This window comes from Rhinolophus sinicus, linkage group LG06, assembly GCF_036562045.2.
Source record: "Rhinolophus sinicus isolate RSC01 linkage group LG06, ASM3656204v1, whole genome shotgun sequence".
Taxonomy (NCBI): domain Eukaryota; kingdom Metazoa; phylum Chordata; class Mammalia; order Chiroptera; family Rhinolophidae; genus Rhinolophus; species Rhinolophus sinicus.
This window is the reverse complement of record NC_133756.1, coordinates 98,017,363-98,030,344: the sequence shown is the minus strand read 5'-3', so window position 1 is coordinate 98,030,344 and position 12,982 is coordinate 98,017,363. Positions and strand designations below refer to the sequence as shown.

The following is a 12,982-nucleotide window of genomic DNA, read 5'->3' as shown; positions in this document are numbered from 1 at the left end:
CAAAGGCTGTACTTTTGAATTTGTAGATCTCCAAAATTCTCTACATTTGAATTGAGATCTTGCTCCCTGGCTTATGTTGTCTATTTGGTTCAAGTAAACTCTTATTTAAAAAAAGTTCAAAGGCTCTAAACAAGGAATGTGATTGAATATTTCAGGCCCATTCTGCTAAAAGGTGGAGAACAAAGTGAGGGGATATATAATATAAGGTTGGACATGTACACAAAGACCATATTAAGTAGGACCTTAACAAGCCATGGTTAAAATTTTGGAATTGATTTATAAGTGCAAAATGGAGAATTTTCAGCAAAGGATTGGTTTGATTTATGTACAAAAAAAATAAATAAATTGATTGCTGTGTGTTTCTTTCAAAACACAAATTTGATCATGTCCCATGTACACACCCACCAAAAGATCTGGCCCCATCCTTTTTCTCTAGCATCAGATTGAGCCTCATCTACCACCTCAGCCTGACTGGACTTTTTTCAGGCCCGCATGTACATCCTCTGTCCTCCTCTCCAGAGTACACACATTGCTCCTCTGCCTTCTCTCCCTGTTTGCCTGCTTAGCTCCTACTCCTCCCTCCCTCAAAGTTCTACTGTCTCTTAGTGAAGGCCTCCCTGACCAGCCTCTCTCCACTGAGTCCTGTCCTACTTTGTAGATCTCAGAAGTAGGTAGCTTGTCAGAACTGCAATTTCACATTTGCATGACTATTCAGTCAATGGCTATTTTGCTATTATTGTTTTCAATTAATAAACTTTTTTAAAAGCAGTTTTAGGAACACAGAAAAATTGAGCAGAAAGTAGAAAGAGTTCCCACATACCCCGTCCCCACACAATTACCATTTCCACCACTATCAACATAGCCCACCAGGGGTACATTTCTGATACCTGATGAACCTAAATTGACATATCATTACCACTCAAACTCCGGTGTTTAAATAGGATTCATTTTTAGTGTTGCACATTCTAATGGTTTTGACAAATGTATAATGACTTATAAGAACCATTGTAGTATTGTACAGAATAGTTTCACTTCTCTGTGTTCTGCCTATACTATGTCTTCTTTGATTCACCATTAATCCCCAATTGGCTGCAGGCACAGAGTTTGGTAAATAGTACATAATCAAAAAAATTTTTGAATGAATAATTTAATTAATAAATTTTAAGAACTCAAAGGCTGGTAAAGTATTTACATTTCAATATGCATTTTGATTATTTAAACAAAAAACACTAAGCTCCCTAGCAGAAAGAATAAATCAGTTCCAATGGTACAAAAATGAGATTTCGCTTTTGCAACATAAATAACAGCAAAAAATAGAGCTGTGTTTATTAGATTCAAAGAGTACAGTATTGAATGAACAGTGATCATTAGTGCAATTAAAGATATAGAAATAAGTGACTACAGGAGTTAGGAAAAGAGTCGTATTTTTTAAATCTAACAGGCAACAAAAATTAGATAGGATATCCAATGGGAGATAGATAGATAGATAGATAGATAGATAGATAGATAGATAGATAGATAGATAGATATGACTAAGTGAAGACTGAGAAGTAGAGGAAAGTTCACAACTCATCTAGTAACCATCAACTGCATATGGCAGAAGTCATGGGTTTTAGAGGCTGTAATTTCATGTAACGGAACTGGATTGTGTGTGCCGTGAATATCTTAGAATCATCATACCAGATAAATAGACTATCTTCACAGTTAAAACTATTATTATCCTGGAAAATCAACTTTGGAAAATGGGTTAACTACTGAGAAGAGCCAGTCTGTATATTTAGATTCAAATCTACACTCTTAGAGGTGTTGGCTGACTTAATTCATGCTTCCTGCCTACCACTAATTACATATTATTATAATTTTAAATAAAAATTATCTTGAAAGACAAAATCAGAAATAAAAACACTATGGACAGCAAAAATAAAACTAACAGACTTACAAATAACAGAAATCAGAAATATTAAAACAGCAAGTTGAGTGACAATAGGAGAGCTAAAAATTATTCTTAAAACTGAAGTAGTATTTTACCTGTTTTACAATAAGAATATAGTGATTCAGTGGTTAAGTAACTTGCCCCATTGTATAGTTTACAGATATCAAATGGAAGATTGAAATACAGGCCTTTGGCTCCAAATCCAGAATCTGCCTAGAGCTTGAAATAGTATGGTATATCTTAGACTCAAAAACTTTTGTTGGAAGTGAAAATTAATACAAACTATTTGAAAACCAGTGTGGCATTTTTGTATCAAAAAAAAACACATAAAAATTTTCATAACTTTGGACTCTATAATCTCCTGTCTGGATTCTATTCTGGGGAATTAATCCAATATGTGGAAAATGATGTACCTCATACATGAAGATATTAATGCCAACATTTTAATTAAAAAAGCAAAAGTTGGAAGCTACCTAAATGTTCCACAGTAGAACAATGGTTAAATAGTATTTGGTATACAATGCGTATCATAGAACATTGCTTTAAAAAATGGGAATATATTTGTATGTAACTATAATATTAGAGAATAAACTAGGACAAAAAGATTATAAGCACATAATTATAGTAAACATATGAAATAAAAATGTAGGAAGAGATACATACACCAAAACAAGCAATTGTATGAGGGTAATAAAATAGTAGATTATCTACAATTCTAGTTTTAGATATTTATATCTTTTTTATGTTTTTAATCTCATTTCAAATGATCTCATATAGAGTTCAAAGTTTATGGGTAGATGAAATCTGTCATCAGGATAGAAACTGAATCATGGGGAAAACACTTGAATGAAAAAGTAGTTTCAACTTTACAAGGTGTGTGTGACTTATGAATACTATATTAACTCAATTGCAATTTTATAATCACTAAAGAAGCGCCATATTAAACTCCAGGATTTTTATTCTGTTTTACCCTCTCCATTAAAAAAATTAATTAATTAAAATAATAAATAATTATAATTTAATTGTGCAGGTAATAATTCCTCACCCTCTTTTTGTTTGTTTGTTTGTTTGTTCGTTTGTTTGTTTGTTTTGGTTTACATGCTAGAAAGAAATAATATGTGAATTTTTTTATATTTTCTTGTAGCTTTTAGCTGACGCTGCTAGAATTTCTTTTTTTCTCTCTGTTACTTAGGAAATATTTGATCTTTTACTCAGGATGTTTAATTTTGTGGTGATTAATCAGAACATTAAAAACTCAATATTTAGGAGTCCAGAATTTTTATTGAAATTTGTATTTGTATCAAAATCTGTAATTTGTTGAATATCATCAAATTCAACTCCCTCAAATATATATATTTAATTAGTCTAAAATAATCTAACCAATTAAAGAAAATTCAAACAGAGAACTGGAAATGAGATATATCACTGGAAAGGAAGATATATTTGTTCATCCAACAACATCTCAACCCATTTGTAATTTGAAAATAAGTTAGATTTCTTCAGTTAAAAACATGCTCAGAGATTAAGCAAGATAAGCTAGTTCTCAGAATTGGGAATAATGGGGCCAGCATCATATAAAAGACAGTGTTAGAGGATTCCAACTTCATCAAACAAATTTCTGAAGTTTAGTGACTCAGCTGTATGCCAGTTCAACTCTGTGAAGAGACAGGGCTGTGAAATAGGAATTTGATTATTATATCAGCCATATACGAATATATATATATATATATATATATATATATATATATATATATATATATATAAAACAGTTTATATAGAGAGATATCTGTGTAGATGTATCAGGCAGGGTTCAGTTACAAAGAACGGAATTGTTCTAACTAGTTTAAGTAAAAAGCATTTTATTATAGGTATTAAATAGTTGACAGAATTATTGAGTTAAATTAACAGACTCCAGGATGATCTTTTAAGAATGACTATTAAAGCCAAAATATAGGATCCAGCCACAAAGGAAGACACTGATGTCTTCTAAAAGCAGGAAGCCACCAGCTCCAGAAGCATACTCCACTGCCATGGTTAGGAGCCATGCTCAGGATGGCACCACATTCAGGAAGCTACTGTAAATCTGGAGGCCTCTGCTATTGTTGTTAGTTCCAGAATTTTACCGTGCTTGCTGTGATTTGTGCCAACAAAATGGATGTCCTGTGCTCTGCTTCTTGACTCCCATAAAGCTAATGGTTAGACAGTGAGTCATTCATTAATGCTGCCACAACAGGGAAAAGAAGGAAAAATAATGACTCCATTACTATGCCTGCCAACCTCCATCTCACTTCAGCATTCAAATGTTAGGCATGTGCATCTGACAAGCTGAGCCTAAAACATATTCAGAGCCCTAACGGCAACGAAGTTTTAGAAATATGGTTTTGTCTCTCCATCTTCTTTAGCACAGGAAGACACACTAAAATGAAGGTAAAATGGATGTGGAGCACTAATGTACCATATCCTTTTGGTTTTTCAACATCCATACACATGCTTTTTCTAATTCAACGATTCCTCAAAAGCAACAGTTAGCAATGATGATGTTTTATACCAACATAGTACAAATATCTCTTATATAAATGAAAATGGACTCACTATCTCCCTAAAAGGGGGAGCCGAAAGAAAATTCCACCACTCAATCTGTCCACCTTACAGAGAAGGTTTATTCATCCTCTAATAAAGTACATTAGAAAGTTACCTGCCCACTACACACTCTATATAAAATATCAGGAGGAATGAAAGGGCCCAAGTTATTTAATAGTTATATACAAAACAGTACAAGGAAAAGAAGATGGCTATTACAGTCTTCATTTCATAAAACTTCACTTACAATTTGTAACTTCTTTCTCTACTCATTTCTTAATCCCTTTGCTTTCAGCCAGCATCTAGGCTGGTAGAGGCTTTCAATATAGTGTAGTACCCAGTTATTTGTTTTTTGTTGTTTTTGTTTTCTAAGGGATAAGAGCCTATAGTGAATTCCTATGGCTACAACAGGAAGTAGCAGTCCTAGGCATGTTCCAGAATATCTCAAGTTTCAAACAAACCCCTCACCACCCACAGTATGTAGCAGCAACTTTAGCTGAAAGAGAATCTGGAAAATGTAGTGTTTGGCTTTCTAGTCTATGCAGTAGACAAAGCACTTGAAGGAGGATGAAATGGGTGCAGTGATCCATTTCTTTTGCCACAGTAATTAATTGGGAAAAAGGACCTACTCTTCATTACCTTCACCACAGTAAATAAGGAAGGGTAAAAACTGTTCTTTTATGCACTTATGCATGGTTAAGGTTTAGTGTCTGGAAAAGTTAAGCTTTAGGTAAGCAGCAACAATTACTGAATCTCACAAAGGGATAAAGTTTGGTAGGAGATCTCCCCAGGAGCTCATAACCAGGAAAGATCATCTCAACGCACAAATTGTGCTTTGACATAAACCTCTTTCTTTCTGTCTCCCTTCCATAATCTAGCAATGTGATTTCTCTACATTTAGACCACTACAAGTTATGAGTGTTGTCACCTCTTCTGTATCAAACCCATACAGTTTGTTCAGTTCACCATTATGTGGGGCCCAGGAGGAAATATTCTTCGTGCTTCTTACTCAAATAGTTCATTCAAAGCTCCATGGCTTTGAATGGTAAATGGTTTTGATGACCTAGAGAGAAGAGCACTTCTTCAATTGCTTTGAGTGATTCTTCCTTAATGTTCTTCATGCTACTAGGCTATAAGTAGTAGCTGAATATTGCTCAGCACAGATGCAAATTGGGCAATTCACAGATGCAAATCAAGCAGTGACTAAGACTGATTTTGGCCTCATTTAGTAGGTCCTGTTAATTGGATGATACAGGAGTTATTTCCTACAGATGGGTGTGAGAAATAAACAAAACAAAAAGAGGTTGAATAATCTTAAGCACAGGGGAAACTTTAAAATTAATCTCTCATGTGATAATTTGTTGACAGGTTGGTTATCGGAAAGACATGGAACAAGAAGATGCAGCAGAAACAGTCAAAACTAGGGGGAATGAGTCATCTGTCATCCTGACAGGATTAGAAGGAAATACATTATATCACTTCACAGTGAGGGCTTATAATGGAGCTGGATATGGGCCACCTAGCAGTGAAGTGAGTGCAACCACCAAGAAATCCCGTAAGTGACCTGGGCTTTTGTTTGAGACTAAAGGGAAACATCTTTTAACATTTCTGAAAGCAACATGAGGTACACAGTAAGCAGAATTGAAGGGGAGTTTTGATTCATAGTCTTGCTTCATTGCTTAAATCTGAATTCCAAAACTAGCTCAGAAAATTCTGCACTCACAGTGGATAAAGATTCTTGTCCTTTGAAACAAGGCTAAGCGATTTTGACACAAAAGGGAGATAAAAGGATTCAGGTTCAAAAGCTCAGTAGAGTAGCTATTAAAATGACACTCCTGGAGCAAAACCCTCTTTATCTGACTCTATCTGGAAGGAAGCCTATGGTACCAACCAACTATTAAACACATGAAAAGACTGAATTACTCACAAGGATTTAAGTGAGGGAATGTATTTAAGACTACTTGTCAGTTCTTTCACTTTTTTTTTTTTTTTTTTTTTTTTTTGCAGCCCCTAGTCAAGCACCTATCAACCTCAGGTGGGAGCAGCAAGGCTCTCAGCTTTCTCTGGTCTGGGAACCTGTCAGACCATTAGCCAACGAATCTGAAGTCATGGGCTACAAGGTCAGTGTTTCTTCACTGTCTTGGATAGACACTCATCTCAAAAGCTGTTGTTGTGAGGATGTACAATTAATAAGGTATATAAAAAAAAACATTCACATGCCATTTTTTTCTCAATCATTTTCTACCTATATTGTGGAAAGAGCCTTCCTGCAGAGGAAGCCAAGGCAATCAAAATCAGTTTCAACTGCACAAGACATAGGAAGGGAATGAGGAAAAAAAGCAACAATTTGAGTAGAGGGCCCCATGATGCAGTGTCAGAACCAGCAGAACATAGGTAGAGTATCCTGGCATTCTCTCCCCCACAGACAAACTGTGCTGGCAGATAGCAAAGACTGGACAACTTAGTTTGAGTAGAAAGACTTTGTATTTGCAAAGAAACAGCAAAAGAAAAATGATAGGGCCAACAAACTGGATAGGAGGTTCATGGAGAGAGACAGAAAGTTCCAAAATAGATGTAACATTTTGCATATGGTTATCTTTCTATATGTCAGCAGGAGATCTGGAAATGTGAAAACATTTACACAGTTCTTGAAAAAATTTCTCTGTGATTTTAAAATATATGTGACCTATGTATTGACTTGGCTGAATTTCAAATTCGTGTTCCATAACATCAGATTGTATTTATTGTCTTAAATTCCATACAGAATCGTTAGTTGAATATTATTTATAGCAGAATTGAAAAATATTCCAATGATAATTCTTAGACAGAAAAGCATCATTTAGGTGGCTTTTCAACTACCAGAGACAGTAACATGGTATTTTGTATAGAAAGTGCTAAAATACTGAAGCTAAAAACTGAGGAAGTTATGAATGGAACATATTTTTGAAGGTAAATAATTTCCATTAAGAATATTTTAGACGTGAACTGTAGAACTCTTACAGACTGTAATTGGTATGGATCACAAACACCCTCACATTCAAATACACACACTCAAATCTGTTATAATCCTCAGGGGTATCGAATTTGATCTTTTGGAGGAGGACAGGTGAGCCATTTTCTGAACCTTTTCTTAGTTTTCTTTCCATATCCTTCTCTTGTCCTCACAACTTGTCCTCTAAGGCAAATATACCCTTCAATGATTAGGGGTAGCTGTATGGCCAATAAGGATGACAGACCATGCAAGAACCAATCTAATATTAGAACTATAGCAAGCAATCTCCCAAACTGGAGTGGCCAATAGAACACTAGGAAGAGCTAGATGAAAGAATATGGCTGCCTGGAAAAGCCATCTGGCTTAGGTACCTCTCAGGTGAGAAGATAAATACCATATGACCTGGAGAATACATGAGGTTGAACATGGGTGTCCCTGGTAAGGTGACCCTACTCTTTGTTCACAGTTGTCCCTTTTGTCACTGTCATTGCTCTTCCTCTTTATATGTGACTGTCTCCCCAACCAGGCTATATGTGATTGAGGCAAGGACTCTGTCTTACTCATCTCTTTATCCCCGATGTTTTTAGAATGGATGAATAAGTCAATTAGTGTTGACCCTACTAGAGGTATCCAACAATATAGACGGATGTTTTTGTTTGTTTATTCAACTTAGATATCAATGAGGGCCTTCCAGACTACTGAGATACATGTACACCTGGATAGATATTGTAATCGACACCCTGTGAAATTTCTCCAGCTTCTCAGGGAGCTTAAAGTCCACGATCATTCTTGTCTCATTGATTTCCTGGATCTTAGAGCTTTTCTTCATCTTCTAGTCAGACTAAAAATGGGACTCAGCGTCTTTCCTGTGATTCCCATGAACTAAAAAATTTTAAAAACTCATGTATAATGGCTTATAGTATCCTCTCTACATTTCGTTATGCTTGAAAATTTTCATACTAAAATATTTTTTAAAAATTAAGAGAGGAATCACGTAATGTCAAATATATCTATCAGAATTTATGGAAATTTTGGTGGGGGGTGGTAGAATGAAAAACACATAGTACAGGTAAACATCTAAAAATTGCCCATAAGGAAGTCCTGCTCGTTTTTAATTTTTATTTTTATTAACTATAGACACCATTCTGTACATTATTTCCTCAGGTCCTATTCAAGATCCTATTCTTTCTTTTTCTTAAGTAAAGTTGGTATACAATATTATATTAGTTTGAGGTATACCATACAATGATTTGATATTTATGTACCTTACAATATGATCACCATACTAAGTGTAGTAATCATCTGTCACTGTGCAACCTTATCACGGTGTTATTGACTATATTCACCTTTACCTGTTTCATCCATGGTGCCACCCCTTCCCCTCTGGCAACCATCAGTTTGATCTCTGTTTCTATGGGTCTGTTTTTGTTTTGTTGTGTTTTGTTTTAGATTCCACATATAAGTGAAACCATGTGATATTTGCCTTTCTCTGTCTGACTTATTTCACTTAGCATAGTAACCTCTAGGTCCATCCATGTTGTCACAAATGGCAAGATTTGGTGCAACCACTATGAAAAACAGTATGAAGATTCCTCAAAAAACTAAAAATAGATCTACCAGATCACCCAGCAGTTCCACTTCTGGATATTTAACCAAAGAAAACAAAAACATTCAATTCAAAAATATATGTATGTCTTCCTATGTTCATTGCAGGAAAATTTACAATAGCCAAGACATAGGTACAACCTAGGTGTCCATTGGTAGATGAATGAATAAACAAGATCCTGTTCTTAAAAGTGCTTTCAGCAACCCTACAGCCAGTAGTTTCTCACTGGTACTTGTGCTTTCCAACTTATTTTCATCCAGATTTTATTCATCTTGCTGACTCCTCCTCACCTGCCCTTTGCCACTGGAGATTCAGAACCCTCAATCTCTATTATGAAGAGCAATTGTCTCCATTGACTATTCCCAGAATTCTCAGCTGGTGAATAGGCCTTCCCTTTAATACAATCCATCCTTTTTTGGGTCACTTGTGGATAGAACCAGCAAAAATTTATTCTGTTATATTTTTAAGCATACTCACCCCAGTATTTTGTAACCAGCAAACACATAGGCTAGCCACTTCCAAATAACGTCTTTGAGTTTTGCAGTACTGCATTAATTTTTTGTTTATGAAAATCTCTTTGGATAATCCACTGCTCTCAGTTTTTAAGTAAAAGTTGAGAATAGTCTTGACAATACATTAGACAATTTCCTTTATGCCAAAAGATAGCTGTCATCACAACTGCCAATCTATAAGTGTTCAGATTCTCAAAGTACTCCCTAACCTCTTACTGTCAATTACTATTTCTGACAGGTCTTGATAACTCCTTAATCTTCTCATATTTCTCATTCTCATTCATCTTTTTTAAATCAGGATTTTAAAATGAGCCAAGATTCTCTAAAGCACCTAAGACTAACCATGAATTTAATGTATCTTTTCACTTAGTATACCTACCTACCAACTCAGCACTACATCTCCCTGGATGTATTGATAAAAGCCACTTTTAATCTCAAACTCCTTTTGCTACCATTAATTGATAGTTTTCCTGTCTTTATCTTTTGTTCCTAAATCTCAACTGATCCACAAATTTTTCTTCAACTCTGGATTTTACAGCAAAATTCGATATGCATTACTGGCTGCATTTTTCTTTGTCATAAGAATTGTAATTTATTGAACCATAATAACAAAATGTCCTCTAAAATAGTCACTCCCCTGCCAGTCCTCACCAATTTACATACTTTCCCATTGCCATAAATTTGCTTTCTAATTGCCTCATGTGGATGATCCGAATTCTAATTCATTACACTGCTACAGTCAAAATGAGAAGCATAAATTCTGATACAATTGTCATTTTTTAAGCCAAAAGAACATGCTATAGACATCCTTCAAGTGTTCCAAATCCTGACAAAGTATTCACTCTGTGGATTGCTTTACCGTCAAATATGTTTTCTATTACAGTACATACCACACTTCATTGTATTGTTATCTGTCTCCATTAGGTATTAGACTGTAAGTGCCATAAGGGTAGAAACCACGTGGTCTTGTTCTCTGATGAATCTCCAGTATATAGCATTATACCTGGCCCCCATGAGATGCCCAATAAATGTTCAATGATGCTCTTATTACTGTGTAACCACATTGAGGCTTTGGCTTCCTTTCCTATAAGGATTCCAGTGGATACAATTATTGCACGTGTTATATACTTTTATAGAGAAGTTACTTCTCTCCCAAGACCCTGAAGTAAATTTAAATTCATGGAAGATAAAGTAAGTGAAATGGAGAGAACATATGTTATCAGAACATAGAAGGGAGGAGCAAGTACAGGCAGGCTTCAATATATAAAAATAATGCTTTCCTAAAGGTATCTTTTTTTTTTTTTTTTTTTTTTGTATGTAGAGTAACTCAAATTCAAAACAAACTTTTATAAGAAAAAAATATTTAAAAAAATTTTTTTGTCTAGCTTCCCATGCTAGCCCATCTTGTATTTTTCAAATGAAGTACTGTCATTCACAATTACCAATGATGAAGCAGAAGCAGCTTTCTCTTAGTAAGTTTACCATACACCAGGTCCTGTGCTAGGTGTTTTACGTGTATCCTCTCATTTCATTCCCCGAACAAAACTATGAAATAAGTGTTATTATCTCTATAATAGAGGCACTTGAGGTTTAGAAATGTTAGTAATTTGCCTAAATTTTCCCAAACAGGAATGTGTAGGAGATTGTTTTTATTTTGCAGAAGATTGGTTTGAATCCATATCTCTATGACTGCAAAGCCATTGCTCTTTTTATTATGCAAAGTAATCATATAATACCAACAATTATGAAAAAACAATGAAACAATAAACATGCATTTAAATGTATCTTAATGGCTGCTACTTGACTATTAGACCAAAATAATTTTTTAAAATGGTTTGGTGGAGATAGATGAGTAGGAACAATACAATATAGTGAAACAGCTCTGAGCTGATCATCAAAATATTAACCTTCTAATGTAATTTCTACCCTAACTAGCCCCATGATCTTATATAAATCACATAACCTCTGTGACCTTAATTTTTTATATGTAAACACAGGATAATGAGGATAATTCTGTGTCCTAATTTGTTGTTCTGAAACTCTGCCATGAATACATGTTCAATTCTAGTACCATAGACAGATACCTAAAAAGGCTTAACTTTGCTGTCAGTTCAACAAAAAGCAAGCAACCACAAAAGTAAAAACAGTTAATAAAATTTTTAACTTCTCGGCCATTTCCTTCATGGTTAAGGATTTATTATTGATACATTGATCAAATTTTCTTTTTTATTTCTTTCAAACCATTTAAAGATGGCAGCTTTGACTACTCCTTCAGTATACTATTCATTTCAATAACTAGAATAAAAGATGTTCAGTGATCTGCCCCCTTGCTACACACTTCTTTAGCCTCATTTTTCATGCATTTTCCCATACATCTTCTCTCACCTTACTGCTATGGTATCTTATTGCTTGGATATATACTTTAATCTCCTCCTATCTCTTCTTAGATTTCTTCTCCTTCCCTTCTCCAACTGGGGAATTCTACTCATCTTTAAATATTTAGCTCAGGCATCAACTCCTCTGAAAAACCTTCCTTAATCAACAGACAGAATTAAACTCTCTCTTCCATATTTCCATAGTATCTTATCTATTATAATATACTTCCATTGTGGCATTTAACACATACGTTACATTTGCTTATATATCTGCCTAAGCTATGAGCTCCCTGTACTTAGAGTGTGACATACAATAGACAGTTAATAAACATTTGAGATCCTTAATTGAATATCAATTGTTTAAATCCCTGTTATTATTCCTAGGTGTTTTACAGGCAAGAGGGCCACAGCAACAGTCAAGTTATTGAAACACAGAAACCTCAAGCAGTAGTACCACTCCCCGATGCTGGAGTCTATATTATTGAAGTTCGAGCATGTAGTGAAGGAGGGGATGGCACAGCTAGTTCCCAAATCAAGGTACCATCATATTCAGGTAAGTTTTGATATAATAGGCTTAATTTGATGACCACCCAAAATTTCAAGATGGTATAAACCTCATAAATATGATGGATTACAGGGTCTCTTTTTTCACTCTGATTGCTAGATCATCCTCTGATTAATGTGAACCATGGTAGTCTGCCCACAACGGCAGAATTTCTACAAATCCAGAAAGAGTTGACATTTTCATTTAAATTTTCTTAGTTGTGAAATTCTCTTGCTATCCTGGTCTCAAGTAGTACCTTGCTGGCCATTTGGGTTTTGAAATATTGCTTGTAAACCGATATTGCCCTAGTTTGACATACCTATTTCTCTATTGTCTTGATTGACTTTATCATTAAATAATGGAGAGTGAGGGACAGGAGAGTTTACAGAGAATGCTTTTTAAAATGTAATCGTGTTTATTGATTTCAAAATAAATTATCA

The 12,982-nt window shown here is 34.8% G+C and overlaps 1 protein-coding gene across 2 annotated transcripts in view; it reads left to right on the top strand.

The window, feature by feature from the left end:
- The window catches only part of CNTN5 (contactin 5), a 1,268,958-nt gene that overhangs the window by 1,249,313 nt on the left and 6,663 nt on the right, over positions 1-12,982 (top strand). For both annotated transcript variants that reach the window (XM_019741696.2, XM_074335568.1), the window contains 3 exons: positions 5,882-6,068; positions 6,521-6,633; positions 12,383-12,551. In XM_019741696.2, coding sequence (XP_019597255.2) covers positions 5,882-6,068; positions 6,521-6,633; positions 12,383-12,551 — 469 coding nt within the window. The remainder of the gene's footprint in view (positions 1-5,881; positions 6,069-6,520; positions 6,634-12,382; positions 12,552-12,982) is intronic.